General features: G+C 45.3%; 2 protein-coding genes across 2 annotated transcripts; both read right to left on the reverse strand.

Moving 5' to 3' along the window:
- Window positions 1–4,089: 4,089 nt before the first annotated feature.
- Window positions 4,090–5,043, reverse strand: LOC143828907 (olfactory receptor 10Q1-like). Its single transcript, XM_077319071.1, has one exon. It carries the CDS (start codon window positions 5,041–5,043, stop codon window positions 4,090–4,092), a length of 954 nt encoding a protein of 317 aa, XP_077175186.1.
- Window positions 5,044–17,098: 12,055 nt separating this feature from the next.
- LOC143828908 (olfactory receptor 10Q1-like) lies at window positions 17,099–18,165 on the reverse strand. The gene has a single exon (XM_077319072.1). The coding sequence runs from the start codon at window positions 18,163–18,165 to the stop codon at window positions 17,212–17,214; it is 954 nt and encodes a 317-aa protein (XP_077175187.1). The 3' UTR covers window positions 17,099–17,211.
- Window positions 18,166–18,627: the final 462 nt, after the last annotated feature.

Here is an 18,627-nt window from a genome sequence, read left to right on the forward strand (position 1 = left end):
GCTACTTTTCTCCACCTGGTAGAACTATGAGGTCCCACATTGCTGTTATAAGCAAGGCACCTGGTAGTATCATGGACAGCTGTTGAATCGCATAGGGACAAAATAACACGTTCCTCACTGCCATGCTCTGTCAAGATCTTGTTCATTGTAAAGCTTTTAGTAAAGTATTATTTTTCTTTAAATGGTGGGTGCTTCTCTACTGCAGTTGGGTGGCCTATTAATTGAATTTGTAAATAAATACTCAAGTAAATCCCTATCACATTTCTTTTAAACCATCTTCCAAGGAGCTGACAGTGGTATATGTGGGTCTTATATTCTTTAGCTTAACCTCACAACAGCCTGAGACTGAGAGTAACCAGTCAAAAGTCATCCTCTATGGCTGAGTGAGGACTCAAGCAGCTCAGCTAATGTGGTCACTCTCTTCCCTACTTTACCTTATTGCCACGTGGCAATAAGATTGAGGCCCCTCTTCAGTTCAGCCAAGACTAGAAGAAGAAGAAGAAGAAGGGTTTCTTATAAGCTGCTTTTCTCTACCTGAAGGAGTCTCAAAGAGGCTTACAGTCACCTTCCCTTTCCTCTCCCCACAACAGACACCCTGTGAGGTGGGTGAGGCTGAGAGAGCCCTGATATCACTGCTCAGTCAGAACAGCTTTCTCAGTTCTGTGGCGAGCCCAAGGTCCCCCAGCTGGCTGCATGTGGAGGAAAGCAGAATTGAACCCAGCTCACCAGATTAGAAGTCCACACTCCTAACCACTACACCAAACTGGCTCTCCTCCTAGTGCATCCTTTCCCCTGAGGTCTTTAATTAGTTTACTGTGATAGTATATAGACCAGGAACTAAAACATACACAGGCATATGTGTACTTCCCCCTAGGGGGCTACCATTGCCCCAGATTTATATCGGGTGGGCAGAGCCGGGGATAGAGGAATAGAGGAATGGATGAAAAAGGGGTCTATTGTGGGTTATTGTGACTGCCATCTATCTTGTTTTTATCTGCTTTATGTGTTACATGTTTTATATATTGTATTTTATGAGGGTTTATATTTATTTTATTTCTGAGCCGCCACAAGGCAGCTTGTCTGGGAGTGGTGGGATGGAAGTAGAATGATAAACAAACAAACAAATAAATAATAGTTATATTCAAACCATTGAGCCAGACTTTTCTATTTCTAGGCATTGCCACTCAAGCAAGAGGCTTGGAGGCAGGTGCAGGTGAGGCCGAGGCTGTTCCCCCACCTCGAACACCTGGCTGCTGGCACAGCTGACCAAGCAGGACACTCAGAGGTGGGCATGGGCAAGGCCAGGGCTGTGGCCCCCAACCCCCAGATGCTGGCATAGCTGCCCTCCTGGTGGCAGGCAATAGCCCCCCTGCCCCAGGTAGCTGCCTGAGTGCATGTGGGCTGCCAGCCAGCAGCAAGACCTGATGTCACGGGGTCTCCTTCCTCCCAGGCCCTCTTCCCTGCCTCCCCAGGGTGGCTGCCCCCTATGGTGCCAAGGCCAGGGCTCATTCCCCCTCCCTCCCAGCTCCCACTCACCAGCCACCTGGCCTCTCGGAGCCCCCTCATGCAGCAGTGAGGCCAAGGCTGGATCCCCCCTTCCCTCCCAGGTCCCAGTTGCTGTCTGGCTGGCAGCCCTCCCCACAACTGCAGTCTCATGCCCCCTCCCAGTTTGTGCTCACTGGCTGGCTTGCCTTTCATCATCCAGTAGAGAAAGCTGGCACCTCTTCCACGTGGAAGAAGTTGGAGAGGGATGTGACCAGGGGTGGGACCACAGCCTACTTGATTGGCTGTGGGTCTGTGCAATACAGAGAGGAGCAGCTACTGAAAGGCATCAGTTGGCTGAAGTAAAGCACCTATATGTTACTTGGAATCTGATACAGAGTACCGTGTTTTCCCCAAAATAGGACATACCCATAAAATAAGCTGTAGCAGGATTTCTATGCATTTGTACAATATATGCCATACCCCGAAAATGTGTCCTCAGGGGGAAGAAGTAAAGCTGTGGCTGCCGTTTTACTCAGCACTGTGGCTCTTTCTTTCCCAGCACCAACCAGCAACAGTCTGTGGTAGGGTCTGTGGTAGCTCCAGTGTGCTTCAGCCGCTTTGGTGCTCATGGACACCTGAGGAGACCAGTGCTGCAGGCCAGAGCAGTGGCGCCGGCACCGGTGTGCCAGCTAGCACCCACACGCAGGCGCAGAGTTCCCACACCGCCAGCATCAGCACCCCTCTGTGCTGCGGTGCTGGCCGCCCCGGTCTCTCTCACCCCACCCCCCACAAACACGAGTAAAGCTGCTGCTCCCCAGCACTGACCAGCAACAGTCTGTGGGTCTCTCTCACCCCACACAAACAGAGGATAGGGGGGGAAACTTCAGCAAGCAGTCTGCTATTGAGCCCAGAGAGATCGTCCCAGCTCCACTGTGCGGATTGGATCCAGTTCTCACTGGATCCCTGATAAATAAGCCAGCCCTTACACATCAGCTTTGCTGGCCTATCTCCGCTTTTCCTGAATTTCTGTTCCCCAAGACAAGATGAGTGCTAAAAGAGTTATTCTGTTGAGTACAAGAAAGGAACTGTGAGTTATGACGATGTTGTAGAAGAAGACTTATTTATTTGAATATTTATTTGAAGATTTATTTGAATAAATGTAGATTGTTGTACCATACTTAATAAAAATAAGACATCTCCTGAAAATAAGCCATAGGGTGCCTTATTGAGAAAAAAATAAATATAAGACAGTATCTTATTTTTGGGAAAACATGGAAGTAGACCTGCGTTGCAGGGGATAATCTTTGCCTCCAAATATATTCTGTGTGTTATTCATGGAATTCCATCGGTATGCAGACGACATCTTGGGCTTTTTCAGCTGCAGCACCACTATTTTAGAATGGGCTGCGTAAAGCACGGGAACTGTCATTTCCAGTGATCTTCAGGAGGAAAAATTATAAGGCCAAATTATTTTAAAGTATCTTTGTCAATTGCCCTGTGGTTGAGCTGATTGTTTGATTTTATTGAGGTTTTTAAAAGTGTTTATAATATTACTTGTATATTGGGAAGCTACTTTGAGTATACATCACAAAAGTGATAGACATTTTCAGTGAATAAAGAAAAATATTATAATAGGAGTCTCTGGCATTCTTTCATCCAAAGGAAGCAAGACATGGTAATGCTTGGGCTAAAACTTCTAACCACTTAGCCAAACAGGGACCATATAAGAATATCTGGTCCAATTACCCTGCATTATAACTACCTTTGTCAGCCAGGCAGCTATGCAAAACTTTGTAATTCAATATTTAAGTTTTAATAACATTAATTCATATTTAAGATTTACAAAGCAAGGTTCCTAGTTGGTGATGCAACACTGATCCTGTAGTTTGTAATTCATATTATAGAATTGGAAGGGTCATACAGGCCATCTAGTTCAACCCCCTGCTGAATTCAACATCAGCCTAAAGCATCCATAATAAGTGTCTGTCCAGCTGCTGCTTAAAGACTGCCAGTGAGGGAGAGCTCATCTCCTCCTTAGGCAGCCAATTCCACTACTGAAATTTCCCCCAATATCAACCCAGTACCATTCTACTTATAGTTTAAACCCATTACTATAGGTTCCTCTGTTGCCAAAAGGAACCACTCCCTGTCCTCCTCCAAGTGACAACCTTTCAAATACTTAGACAGCAATCATGTCCCCTTTCAACCTTCTCATTTCCAGGCCGAACATTTCCAAGTCTCCTAGCCTTTCATTATAGGGTTTTGTCTCTCTCTGTGTCTCAGAGGAGAGTACACGGGAAAATATGCTGCCAGATGGCTGATCCAGAGCCTCAGCTCTTTGGCGACAACTAACTGACTAAAGCAGGTAATGCTTGGTAAGGGGAGCCTGCAAAGGAGTGGGGGAGAGCAGGCGTGAGGTCTGGTATCCTCCATCATGCTGATATTACACAGAGCCCACACCTGCTCCGAGCAATCACATGGCTTGCGTTTTTTATATATGGAATGATGATGATATCTACAGTAAGGACAAATAAGGAAATTGAGCCATTTTGTGAGGACTTTACCATGTCACAAATGATTGTTTGTAATCAGATGTTAATGGGCCTATGATTCAGCAGTCTTCTTCACAACCTTCTTCAAAGCCTGCTTGACATCCTTGTTCCTCAGGCTGTAGATGAGAGGGTTTAACAGCGGAGTGACAAAAGTGTATATTAGTGCAAGTTTCCAGTTCTCATCCTCTGAAGATGTTGACCAGGGACGCAAGTAAACAAGAGCACAGCAGCCATACTGCAAGATAACCACCGTCAAATGGGAGGAACAAGTGGAGAAGGCCTGATGCCGACCAGATGTAGAAGAGATCTGCAAGATGGCAGCCACAATGTAGGTGTAGGAAATGCTTATCAGAAGGAAGGGGATAGCCAACACCATGATACCAACACTGTATAGCACAGTCTGATGGATATGAGTGTCAGCACATGCCAAACTCAGCACGGGAGGTACGTCACACAGGAAATGGTTGATTTGAGGCTGGTGACCACAGAATGGCAAGGTGAAGATCAGCACAGTCAGTTCCAGTGACAATGTGAGGGCAAGCATTGCAGAGCCAACAACCAGCCATATACACACCTGCCAGGTCATGATCAGAGTGTAACGGAGTGGGTGGCAGATAGCCACATACCGGTCATATGCCATTACAGCCAACAAGAAACAATCAGTACCTCCTAGTCCCAGAAACAAGAACATCTGGATACCACAGTTTGCGAAGGGGATTATTCTGTGGACATCTAAAATACTGGCCAGCATTTGAGGCACTACCACAGTGGTGTAACAGATCTCTAGAAAAGAGAGGTTACCTAAGAAGAAATACATGGGGGTATGGAGGGATTGGTCAGTGCAGACTACCCAGATGATAGATACATTGCCAAAGATAATTGTGAGATAGAGTAGAAGGAAGAATGTGAATAGAAGATGTTGTATCTCTGGAATGGTGGAGAATGCCAGGAAGATGAATTCAGAGGCGATGGATTGGTTGGTCTGGACTGTGCGTGCCATATGCATCTCATTGCCACTATGAAAAAAAGAAACAAATGCTTAATCTTTGGTAAGTAATTCACATTTGTCTGTCTGAGCAGATTCTAGGTATGTGATACTCAGCTATGAAATCTAACTTGTCATCTTTAGACGTCTCCCTCTAATTTGCACTGTAACATCCTCAAGTTGTCATGGTATTGTTTTCAAACTGCCCCCCCACCTCACACACTGAAGTCCACTGAAGGAACAAGACTATAAAACCTCACCTAATGTTGTTATATGTTTCCCCTCACTGCTCTGATACTTATTTCCATAGAGTTTCCTAACATACAAATTTCCTTCTTCTTGAGTTGCTAACTGTTGGTTTTCAGTTTACAAAACATGGGGCTGAACAAGCAGGAAGAATAAGGCATCCTTTTCTGAAATTAAAAAAAGAAACAGGCTCATAATCAAATCCTAAAAGCTGGCAATCCTGTCTGATTCTATCCCAGATTTCTCAGCTCTTGCTCCACCATTCATTTCCTAGGCTTGCCAGATTGGGGGATTTGATTCAATTTGAAGAGGTTTGGGCATTTCTGGCACTCTGGACACCATGACCTTCTAATCCGTGCTGCCGCTATGATGTTGCAGCGGGGCACGATGCCCCTCCGTTCCCCGTGTATGCAGGGGGCGGGGCATCAGGCACACGCGCTGGAGCTAGGAGGGCCGGATCGCTGCCAGCCGAGGTAAGCAAAGAGGCAGGGGGGGGGGAGATGGGGAGGGGCCAGGGAGAATGGGGGGAAAGCCCCCCCTCCACACACACTGGTGGGGCAGGGGGTCGCCCCTGCCAGCTCCGTGGCTCCACGGAGCTCACAGGTGCGTGCGGTGTCGCTGAAGGGATACCGCAGGTCGGGGCTGGGCGAGCCAAAAGACCCGTCACTGGTGATTATGCACAGCGCCGGCCCGCCTCAGCTGTACAAACGTGGCACTGGAATCAATGACTTGGATTTCCTAATTTAAAAAAGAAACAGGATCATAATCAAATTCCACAAGCTGGCAATCTTGGGGGGGGAGATGGGGAGGGACCAGGGGGAATGGGGGGCAAGCCCCCTCCACACACTCTGGGGGGGGCAGGGGGTTGCCCCTGCCAGCTCCGCGGCTCCACGGAGCTCACAGGGGTCTGCGGTGTCCCTGAAGGCGAGTCAAAAGACCCGGCACTGGTGACTATGCACAGCGCTGGCCCGCCTCAGCTCCTGCTGGCCCCCAGCATTAGCTTAACGCGGGCCTTCCGTAGCCCTGGGCCAGGATGTGCCCGCACTGGCAGCAGTGGTGTGCATTATCGGGGATTTTCCCTGCCGCGCTGCCACCGCCAGTGCGGGCATTATGGCCCGTGCATAATGGGCCCATGAAAGCCCCCGAATTTAAACAGAAATATAGGTTGCTATTCCCTAAGGTTGAAAGGACAACTGAACACATTCTTACCTGTGAAATCTACATTGGACTCCTGTTGGTGCTGGTGTTGACATTAATCAAAAGACCCTTATTGGCATACAAAAAAGATGACAGAAAAAATACACTATAAAGCATAAATTGTTCGGCAGTTACAAGACCTCGTAGCCAGCTGCACAAACGTGGCACTGGAATCAATGACTTGGATTTCCTAATTTAAAAAAGAAACAGGATCATAATCAAATTCCACAAGCTGGCAATCTTGTCTTATGCCATAATTTATCAGCTCTTGCTCCACCATTCATTTTTAGGTTTTCCAGATTTGATTCAGTTTGATTTGGGAATTTCTGGTATTCTGGACAGCATGAAAGCTGCATAATTTAAACTATAATATAGTTTGCTATTTCCTAAGGTTTAGAGGACAACTAAACACATCTTTTCTTATAAAATCTACATTGGCTTGAACACCTTCTCTTCTGAGCATCCTGGTGTGTTATCTGCAGGAAAGAGCCAATTTAGAGCAGCAGAAACATGGTTATCAGTCAAGAGCAAGACTGTTTTGGTAAATCACTGTATACTTTTTGATTACGGGGGGATAAAACTTACATTGCTATGAAAATTAATTTTAACTGCATTCTAGCTATTTTTATACGTGAGATTTTAATCCATTTATATGCGTATAATCTACATCAGCTAGGACATCCATCTCTTCCACATTCTGTTCCATTTGCACAAATTCACGTGTGGTACAAACATCACTATTGCTTTGAACAGTATGTTAAAATTGCCATTGTTGACACGGCCCTTTCTCCACCAGGTAGAACTATGAGCTCCAGTGTTGCTGTTATAAGCAAGGCACCTGGTGGTATCGTGGACAGCTACATGACAAAAGCACGTTCCTGACTGCCATACTCTGTCAACATTTTGTTCCTTGTAAAGCTTTTAGAAAAGTATTATTTTCTTTAAAGGTTGGGTGCTTCTCCACTGCAGGTGGATGGCCAAAGTCACCCTTCATGGCTGAGTGAGGACTCAAGCAGCACAGCTATTGTGGCTACTCTCTTGATTTAAAAACAGCCATTCACTTATTCTTTGGAACACATTAGTTCTATTTCTCCGGGACTTTAAAAAAAATGGCAAACCCAGTTTCTCTCACAGCTAGTCTAGTTCCTCCCCCTCAGTTCCTAAAGACTTATTTATTTCTATAGATATAGAAGTTGTACTATCTCTACAGCATCTGAGTGAAGTGACTGCTAGCTCTGCAAGGGAAGGTCCTATGGCTGCTCTGTCGGAAACATTTCCTTCTCTGCTCTCAGTCACTCAGGCAGGAGGGCACAGTCTTGTGGTGGGAGAAATTGCTGCACACGGCATGCACATCATCCAGCATTCCTGTCTGAAACCCAGCTTGCCCAGTCCATTTCACTCCTGGGGGCAGTCTATCCTGAGGCTTAACTGGCCAGGACCTTTTCTTCCATGGGCTGCTTTCACCCTGGAAACTTTAAACCGCTGTTACTTCAACTAGGTTTGGGATGCACGTACAAAATCCACATTAGTCAGACTTGCATCATTTGCATTACTAATCGCTTCTGCTGTTTTACTCTGCCCAGGTAATAATAATCAGACCTTAGCAGAAAGAGTAAAAGAGAGTCTCCTTACCCTCAGTCACTCAGGAGGAAGAGGATCGTTCCTTTTCAACTTTTCTTAGCAGTGAAATGGACTAGCGGTCCTGTTCAGGGATAGTTCGCTTCCCTCTGTCAGCCCCATCTGAGTTTTCCATCCAGGGTAGCCATAGATCCTTGGGTGGGTCTGTGTTGCTTTCTGAAAACTGGGAAGAGGGATAGAGCCGTTCCCCTCCGAGCCTTCTGCAAAACTTCAGTGGCATAAAAGATCAGCTTTCTCCAGTCAGTACAAGGGTAATATTTAGCTTCCTTTCAGGAAACATCAGTTATTCCTAGCAAGGGATGTCAGATATTTCTGCCTTATTCTCTTTTTCATAATGTCAGATGCGAAAAGAGGTTTTTTCTTTTTGTAATTAATGATTTCAGGAAGAACAATTAATTGTAAACCTCCTGTTCCAATTATCAGTAATGAGAGCTGAAACCCATAATGGAAGAATACTTTTGTTGGCAGAGTTTAACTATGCAAAGGAGGGCTACAACACCAGCTACTTAAAGAATATATAACTTTATATTAAAAAGAGAAAGAACTTTGTCATGAAGAGGGGAAAGGGAGAGTCCCAATTGACTAATTGTTGTGGGAGGAATCAGTGAGGAAGTGTGTTCAAGGGAGATGGAAGTCTCTAATTGAGTCAATTTGGACACAGACGATTAGTTGAAAATACCCGGAAGTTCCTCTGATCTGAATATGCTAGATATACATATTCCCCTATGCTCTCCTACAGGGGATTCTTCATCTACTGTTGATCATGTACACTACAGATTTTGCATATTCCAACAGTTTTAACTATTAGAAAAGCTATTTTTAAGATCACCCTCACCTGATGTACTGCTCTTTGGGAACATAATAGGAGGCGTGGTCCAACAAATACTATTGTCCCGGACTGTTTAGCACTTTGAAGATCAACACCAAGACTTTGAATCTAATCTGGCCTCCAGTCCAGAGCCAATGCAGTTGGGCAAGGAGCAATATCATATGTGCCCTCCACTGGGTCCCTGTGAGGACTCGCACAGCTACATTTTGGACTACTTGAAATCTCCGGATCAGTCTCAAGAGAATCCCTGCATAGAGCAACTTGCAGAAGTCTAGAGGTGACTATTGCGTGGTCTGTGACCCACGTATCTGAGGGACTGCCTGTCAACCTATGATCCCCACAGGGTCTTGCACTCTATGGGTACCAACTTGTTGGTCATTCCTGGCCCCAGGGAAGCTTGCCTGGCCTCGACCAGGGTCAGGGCCTCTTCAGTCCTGGCTGCCACCTGGTGGAATTCTCCGGATGCATCTAAACAACTAACTTTCATCCTATAGAGAAATGAGAATGAAAAATAAGAGGTCATTATAGATAGCAGCAGGCTATCATTTTTTCTGAAACAGAAAGGGGACTGAAGATTGAATGGAGACTCCCTGTAGGTATATTATCAACATGTTTGTGATTCAAAGGAAGTCTATACAGTCTATACAGGAAGTCTATACAGGGATTCATAAGTTCATCTGAGCTAAAATGATATTTATAATCAATACTTCCCAACTTTTATAATTTAATTAGTAGCCCTTCAGTTTTAGGCGCTCCTAGAGACCTGATGTTTTGAGGCTTATTGGCAGCTGCCGTTTTCATTCAACTTTAATAATAGGTATCCAGTCCTCAAGATGCAGTGAAAACCATGTTCTGGATACTCAGAACACAGGAATCGAGCCATGGAGATCCCAGACTTATAGCTGAAGCTCATAATTCTCAGATTGTTGTAATTTTAGAAATACTGTTTTTGAAGGATTGGCATTTTCTTCATTCACATAGCAAATATAACCATACATTAACAAAACATAACAAAAATAGAAATCAAATTAAAAACAGAAACATTTGATCATTTGTTTTACAGTTTTACCAAGATGCTTTTGCCATTTTTTTCAACTGTATATGCATTACTTATTACAGCACATCTTTCCATTAGTTCCTATTAATAAATGGAGGGTGACAAGTTGTTTAGACTGGAAAACAGTTGTACCTTAATCACTATTGTAATTTGATGAGCTATTTCCCCCACAAAACATTATTCCACAATTGCTCATACCACATATCAATTGTAATTCTAATCGTGTAGTTCAAAAGTTAAGACATGATGAATCTTCCTACTAATAAGAAAAAAATCATTCAAGATTTTTGAGCCAATTTCTTATTTTGCTGTATAAATACATTTAACAAAACCACTTTTGGATCAGGTGGGACTAAAGCTTTTCCTAAATGGCCTCCCAAACTTCAGCTGGTATTTCTGATCCCATATCCCTTTCTCAAGTATGATGTAATGCACTCATATCACCTCATGTATTTTAATTAAATATTGTTACTGTTGATATCTAAGTTTAAAGGGCTAGGGCAGATACATAGAACTGGGAAAGGGTAAAATGCTGAAGAGAAGAACAGAGTTTCCTTCCCATGATTCATTCATATGACAGAAGTAACAGGGCCAGGGCAAACTGGGTATGGAAATTTTGGTGGTGGGTGTTGAGCTAGGAATTGAAAAAGTAATACATAGAATAAAATTGTAATACAGTGACAAATTATGCATGGGGCAGGTAATCTGAGGTGGTGGCAGCAGGGCAGCCCCAATTGCGTATGACGCTGCCACCATGCCAGTCCTTGCCTGGCACAACACCCCGGTAGGTGCCAGTGGGGATTAGGTCAAGCCAGTACCGTACATAATCAGCAGTCTTCCCCCAACCTATAGTGTCCCTGCAGGGACACCGCATATCCCTGGTGGCTCCACAGAGCTGCAGAGCTAGTTGGGGAGTCCCCCACCCCCACCCCCACCTTGGTGGGAGAGCAGCATGCCGCTCCCTGACATCATGTGGTGGGGGGCCCCATGCCCCTGCTCCTTCCTACTGCTGATGCCTCTGGGCAGCATACTGGGTTTTCCAGCCTTGGCGTTTTGCGCTCGCATGTGCTATGCTGAGAGCTCAGACAACTGAGAGCACGTGGAGAGAGCTACTGGAGAGTGTTGCTGCTGACCAGGTGAGGCTATTGTGGTGACTGGGTGAGGTGATTGCTGGGAGGATTAAAAAGGGCTGCTCCTTGCCAGAGGCGTGAGCCTTTGGCACAAGCCGAAGGGCGAGAGACAAATAGCTCTTAGTCTGAGGCTCTTAGCCAAGCAATTAGAATCAGTAGATTATATTTCCCTAGTAGTTGCACTGCCTAGAAGTTACAATGGACTTCCAGGACCCTCATCCCATCATCTGCAGTGAGTGTGACATGATTGCCTTCCTCCCAGAAGACAAGATGGACTACATCTGCCCCAAGTGTAAGCTGGTAAGACTTTTGGAGGCAAGGATTAGGGCAGTGGTCCCCAACCTTTATTAGGCTGGGGACCGGCAGGGCATCGGGCCGCGCCCGCGGGGACCGCACCCACGCGGGCCACGCCCGCGGATCGGCCCACGCCCGCGGATCGGGCCGCACCCGTGGGTCGGGCCGCGCCCGCGGGCCACGCGGGCGTGGCCCGGCCCTGATTTCCTCTCCCCGCCCTCCCACAGTAAGAAGTTTCCCGGGCCACAAGCTTGCGGCCTGGGAAGTTTTTTACTGCGGGGGGGAGAGGGAGCCGCGGCCCGGCGCCATGGCATTTGCGGCCCGGCGCCGGGCCGCGGCCCGCAGGTTGGGGACCACTGGATTAGGGGATTAAAAAACAGCATTATTACTCTGACCCAAATTAAGAAAGGGGAGAAGCTCATAGACCAGAGCTGTGCAACTCGGAATAAAGAGGATACAACCAGTCCTGAAGATAAGGGGATTGACCTCACTACAGAGCCTCTGCAGACAGTTCGGAAAAAGACTCAACGGCGTAGAGCAAGATGATTCTCGGGGCCTTTGGAGCTCCAGAATAGATTTTAGGCCCTTGCAGAGGAGTTGCAAGGGTCAACGAGGGAAGAGGTCCCAAAACAAAGTCTAAGACAAAGTGAAGAGGCCACGGGGATAGAAGGAAATGGAGTTGAGAAGAAAAAAAAAAAAGGAGAGTACTGGTAATTGGAGACTCCCTGCTAAGAGGAATGGATTGCCATGTGGCTGGGCCTGACCCCCTAACCTGACAGGTGTGTTCCTTGCCAAAGGCGAAAATTAAAGACATTTCAGAACGGCTGCCCAAACTCCTCAAATCTATGGATCGCTACCCATTTGTGATGTTCCATGTGGGAACTAATGACATGTCCATGAATACCATCGCTCCTATTAAAAAAAACTATCAATATCTGGGGAGGAAGCTCAAGCAAATGGGGGCACAAGTGGTATTCTCTTCAATCTTGCCTGTCAAGGGAAGAGGAATGCGTTGGGAGAGGAAGATAATAGAGGTGAATCAGTAGCTGCGTAGTTGGTGCTGGCAGGAGAGATTTGGTTTCTGGGACCATGGGATAGGCTTTCTTGAGGAAGGCCTACTAGCACCTGATGGACTGCACTTATCGAAGCTGGGGAAGAATGTGTTTGGCAAGAACCTGGGGAGATTCATCAGGAGAGATTTAAACTGAAGCCACAAGGGGAAGGAGACGATCAACATAGGGAGTGTAAGGAAGGAGAACGATCGGGGGCAGCCCAACCGGCAAGGCCAGCTCATAGGGAACCAAAAGTAAAAGGATTCAGATGCCTTTATACTAACGCTCGAAGCATGAGCAATAAGAAGGAAGAGCTGGAACTTCGCATGCTGATGGAAAGGTATGATCTAGTAGGCATCACAGAAACTTGGTGGAATGATTCTCATGACTGGAATGTAATGGTGGATGGATATGAACTGTTCAGAAAAAACAGAATAGATCAAAGAGGTGGAGGAATGGCACTGTATGTGAGGAAAGGGCTTACCTGTCAGGAAATTCTAGTGAATGAGAGCATATCTGCAGTGGAAAGCATCTGGGTGAAAACAAGTGAGTGGAAAACAAACAGTGTGGTGGTTGGTGTCTGCTACTGACCGCCTGACCAATGAGAGGATGTGGATGCTTCACTTTGTGAGCAGCTTGAGAAAATATCCAAGCGGCAGGACCTTGTCATCATGGGTGACTTCAATTTCCCAGATGTGTGCTGGGAAACAAACTCTGCGAAGCATCCTCAGTCATGCAACTTTTTGACCTGCCTGGCTGACAATTTCATTTATCAAATGGTAAATGAACCAACAAGAGGTTCAGCCATACTGGACTTAATACTGACCAACAGGCAAGAGTTGGTGGGTGAGGTGAAGGAGGTGGGGATCCTAGGGGGAAGTGACCATGTCCTCATAGAATTCCTTTTGAGATGGGGAGCCAAGGAAGCTTGTAGCCAGACGCGGATGTTGGATTTTCGTAGGGCAAACTTTAATAAACTCAGAGACATGATGAGTGTCATACCATGGACGAGAATGCAGGAAGAGAAGGGAGCATGTGAAGGGTGGGCGCTACTCAAACAAGAGCTATTGCACGCTCAATCAATGACTATCCCAGAAAGATGAAAACACTGCAGGAGCTCTAAGAAGCCTATTTGGATGAACAGAGAACTTCAAGAGGAACTAAGAAAGAAAAGGAAAATGTTCAGGAAATGGAGGGAAGGACAGAGCTCTAAAGAAGAGTACCTACAGGTTATTAGGCACTGTAGATCAATCATCAGAAAGGTCAAAGCTGAGAGTGAGCTAAGATTGGCCAGGGAAGCCCATTGTAACAAGAAAAGATTTTTCAGTTATGTGGGGAACAAACGTAAAGTAAAGGAGGCAATAGGCCCACTGTTGGGTGCGGATGAATAAACTCTAATGGAAGATGCAGAGAAAGCAGAAAGGCTTAGTGCCTATTTTACATCTGTTTTTTTCCCACAGGTCAAATAGTTTAGGCACATCTAGAGATGGCAGTAGCCAAAGGATAGTGTCTGGGTGGCAGGTTAACATGGATAGAGAGGTTGTCAAGAGGCATTTAGCTGCACTGGATGAGTTCAAATCCCCTGGTCCGGATGAAATGCACCCGAGAGTACTCAAAGAACTTTCCAGAGAACTTGCACAGCCCTTGTCCATCATCTTCGGAACCTCTTTAAGGACTGGAGATGTCCCGGAGGACTGGAAAAGAGCAAACGTTATTCCGATCTTCAAAAAAGGGAGGAAGGATGACCCGGGAAACTACAGACTAGTGAGTCTGACCTCTGTTGTGGGGAAGATAATGGAGCAGATATTAAAGGGAGCGATCTGCAAACATCTGGAGGACAATTTGATGATCCAAGGAAGTCAGCATGGATTTGTCTCCAACAGGTCCTGTCAGACCAACCTGGTTTCTTTTTTTGACCAAGTAACAGGTTTGCTGGATCAGGGAAATTCGGTTGATGTCATTTACTTGGATTTTAGTAAAGCTTTTGATAAGGTTCCCCATGATGTTCTGATGGATAAGTTGAAGGACTGCAATCTGGATTTTCAGATAGTTAGGTGGATAGGGAATTGGTTAGAGAGCCGCACTCAAAGAGTTGTTGTCAATGGTGTTTCATCAGACTGGAGAGAGGTGAATAGCGGGGTACCTCAGGGCTCGGTGCTCAGCCCGGTACTTTTTAACATATTTATTAATGATCTAGATGAGGGGGTAAAGGGACTACTCATCAAATTTGCAGATGACACCAAATTGGGAGGACTGGCAAATACTCCAGAAGATAGAGCCAGAGTTCAATGAGATCTGAACACAATGGAAAAATGGGCAAATGAGAACAAGATGCAATTTAATAAAGATAAGTGTAAAGTTCTGCATCTGGGTCAGAAAAATGAAAAGCATGCCTACTGGATGGGGGATACGCTTCTAGGTAACACTGTGTGTGAACGAGACCTTGGGGTACTTGTGGATTGTAAACTAAACATGAGGAGGCAGTGTGATGCAGCGGTAAAAAAGGAGAATGCCATTTTGGGCTGTATCAACAGGGGCATCACATCAAAATCACAAGATGTCATAGTCCCATTGTATACTGCACTGGTCAGACCACACCTGGAGTACTGTGTGCAGTTCTCGAGGCCTCACTTCAAAAAGGATGTAGATAAAATTGAAAGGGTACAGAGGAGAGCAACGAAGATGATCTAGGTCCAAGGGACCAAGCCCTATGAAGATAGGTTCAGGGACTTGGGAATGTTCAGCCTGGAGAAAAGGAGGTTGAGAGGGGACATGATAGCCCTCTTTAAGTATTTGAAAGGTTGTCACTTGGAGGAGGGCAGGATGCTGTTTCTGTTGGCTGCAGAGGAGAGGACACGCAGTAATGGGTTTAAACTACAAGTACAACGATATAGGATAGATATCAGGAAAAAAATTTCACAGTTAGAGTAGTTCAGCAGTGGAATAGGCTGCCTAAGGAGGTGGTGAACTCCCCCTCACTGGCAGTCTTCAAGCAAAGGTTGGATACACACTTTTCTTGGATGCTTCAGAATACTTAGGGCTGATCCTGCGTTGAGCAGGGGGTTGGACTAGATGGCCTGTATGGCCCCTTCCAACTCTATGATTCTATGATTCTATGGTTCTATCATTCTATGCTGGGGCAATCTGCATATGCTGGGAGATTCCTTCCCCCGTGCACATGCGGGAAGTACCAGAGCATGTTGCCTCGATGCAATGCCCAGCAGCAACCTGGCATGGCTTCAGCCATGCATAATGGGTCAGTGTGTGTCATTAGCTAACTTGAAGTGGCTAGTGGGAGGGAGTGGTGCCCCCCCCCAAGGAAGATGGCACTTCTTTTTAGCAACATGCCTATGTGACTTTAGCATGTCCAAGAATTGACATGGGAATGTCAGGGTAACACTCTAGTCTGGAGAGTAGAAACTCCAAAACCAGCATCACATTGACTTGTCCATGTCATTTCTGGGTCAATTGGACTTAATTTGTTTGTTTGTTAGTTACATTTCTATACTGCCCTCCCTTGTGGCTCAGGGCAGTTTACAATAAGCGTTTGTAGCTTGCAAAGTTATAGCTTGCGGCTCATAGAACACAGAACACAATAAGTTTGAATTTGTAACAATTTGAACATAAAGGTAAAGGTATCCCCTGTGCAAGCACTGAGTCATGTCTGACTCTTGGGGTGATGCCCTCTAGCGTTTTCATGGCAGACTCAGTATGGGGTTCTTTGCCAGTGCCTTCCCCAGTCATTACCGTTTACCCCCTAGCAAGCTGGGTACTCATTTTACCGACCTCGGAAGGATGGAAGGCTGAGTCAACCTTGAGCCGGCTGCTGGGATTGAACTCCCAGCCTCATGGGCAAAGCTTTTAGACTGCTGCCTTACCACTCTGTCCCACAAGAGGCTCTAAGTCTGATGAGCTTCAGTTTTCATTCTTGCCCTTTGGGGCCAAAAATGTGTAACTTTACATAAATTTGTCATAGACAAAATCGGAACTCTTTCCTCTACATATCTGTTTCTGATCCCCCCCAGTACTGTAGTTTTTAACGCCCCCTCAAAAATGCACTGAAATAGATCATAACCATTACTTCTATAGAATATAATTAATGACAAAACTTAGATTCCATTCAGAATTATAAATCACTGTTGTCTTCATTCTAGGTATTTGTTGAGATGTTCAAATATGGATCTTCCAACAAACTTCAGTGAATATGGAAACAGAATTTTAATGACAGTTCTTTAATGACAGTTTAATGACAGTTTGGTGTAGTGGTTAGGAGGGCGGACTTCTAATCTGACATGCCAGGTTCAATATTGGCACTTATTAAGTGATTTTCCTGGTTATTATATTCCATCCGTAATAGGATTGAGAAGAACACACAATATTAGAGATGTGGTCATACATTCTAATTTTGGGTGGAAGATGGATCCTGACACTACTCCTAGGAGGCACTTCAAATATGGTCAATGTAATGTCTGCCCCTTAAAATTACAAATAACAGATTTTAAATTTACAAATAACAGATTTTGTACATCAACAGGATCAGCATATTATAAAACTATCAACATTTATTACTTGCAACTCTAGAAGAAAATAAACTCTAGAAGAAAGAATGAATAAGTTAACCATATTGCAACAATCAAAATACAATATATGAAAATACATGAGAAGAAACCTTAATGAAAGATCATGAAACATCCTGTGAGGATTTATCATGCCACAAATGATTGTTGTAATCAGATGTTCGTGTGCCTATGATTCAGCAGTCTTCTTCACAACCTTCTTCAAAGCCTGCTTGACATCCTTGTTCCTCAGGCTGTAGATGAGAGGGTTTAACAGTGGAGTGACAAAAGTGTATATGAGAGCAAGTTTCTGGTCCTCATCCTCAGATGATGTTGACCTGGGACGCAAGTAAACAAGAGCGCAGCAGCCATACTGCAAGATAACCACCGTCAAATGGGAGGAACAAGTGGAGAAGGCCTGGTACCAACCAGCTGTAGAAGAGATCCGCGAGATGGCAGCCACAATGTAGATGTAGGAAATGCTTATCAGAAGGAAGGGGATGGCTAACACCAGGATACCAGCACTATACAACACAGTCTGATGGATATGAGTGTCAGCACATGCCAAACGCAGCACGGGAGGCACGTCACACAGGAAATGGTTGATTTGAGGCTGGTGACCACAAAATGGCAAGGTGAAGATCAGCACAGTCAGTTCCAGTGACAATGTGAGGGCAAGCATTGCAGAGCCAACAACCAGCCATATGCGCACTTGCCAAGTCATGATCAGAGTGTAACGGAGTGGGTGACATATAGCCACATAACGGTCATATGCCATTACAGCCAACAGGAAACAGTCAGTACCTCCTAGTCCCAGAAACAAGAACATCTGGATACCACAGTTTGCGAAGGGGATTGTTCTGTGGACATCTAAAATACTGGCCAGCATTTGAGGCACTACCACAGTGGTGTAACAGATCTCTAGAAAAGAGAGGTTACCCAAGAAAAAATACATCGGGGTGTGGAGAGATTGGTCAGTACAGACTACCCAGATGATAGATACATTGCCAAAGATAATTATGAGATAGAGCAGAAGGAAGAATGTGAATAGAAGACGTTGTATCTCCGGAATGGTAGAGAATGCCTGGAAAATGAATTCGGAGGCGATGGATTGGTTGGTCTGGACTGTGTGTGCCAGATGCATCTCATTGCCACTATGAAAAAAGAAACAAATAGTTAATCTTTGGTATGTTGCTATGAAAATTTATTTTAACAGCATTCTGGACATTTTTATACATGAGATTTTTATCCAATTTGTGTGAAAAACCCATGTTGGCTAGAACTCACATTTGAACTCTCTTCCACGTTCTGTTGCATTTCCACAAATGTACACGTGGTACAAACATCACTGTTGCTTTGAATGGTATGTTAAAATTGCTGTTGTTGACATGGCTACTTTTCTCCACCTGGTAGAACTATGAGGTCCCACATTGCTGTTATAAGCAAGGCACCTGGTAGTATCATGGACAGCTGTTGAATCGCATAGGGACAAAATAACACGTTCCTCACTGCCATGCTCTGTCAAGATCTTGTTCATTGTAAAGCTTTTAGTAAAGTATTATTTTTCTTTAAATGGTGGGTGCTTCTCTACTGCAGTTGGGTGGCC

This window comes from Paroedura picta, chromosome 2 (genome assembly GCF_049243985.1).
Source record: "Paroedura picta isolate Pp20150507F chromosome 2, Ppicta_v3.0, whole genome shotgun sequence".
Taxonomy (NCBI): Eukaryota; Metazoa; Chordata; class Lepidosauria; order Squamata; family Gekkonidae; genus Paroedura; species Paroedura picta.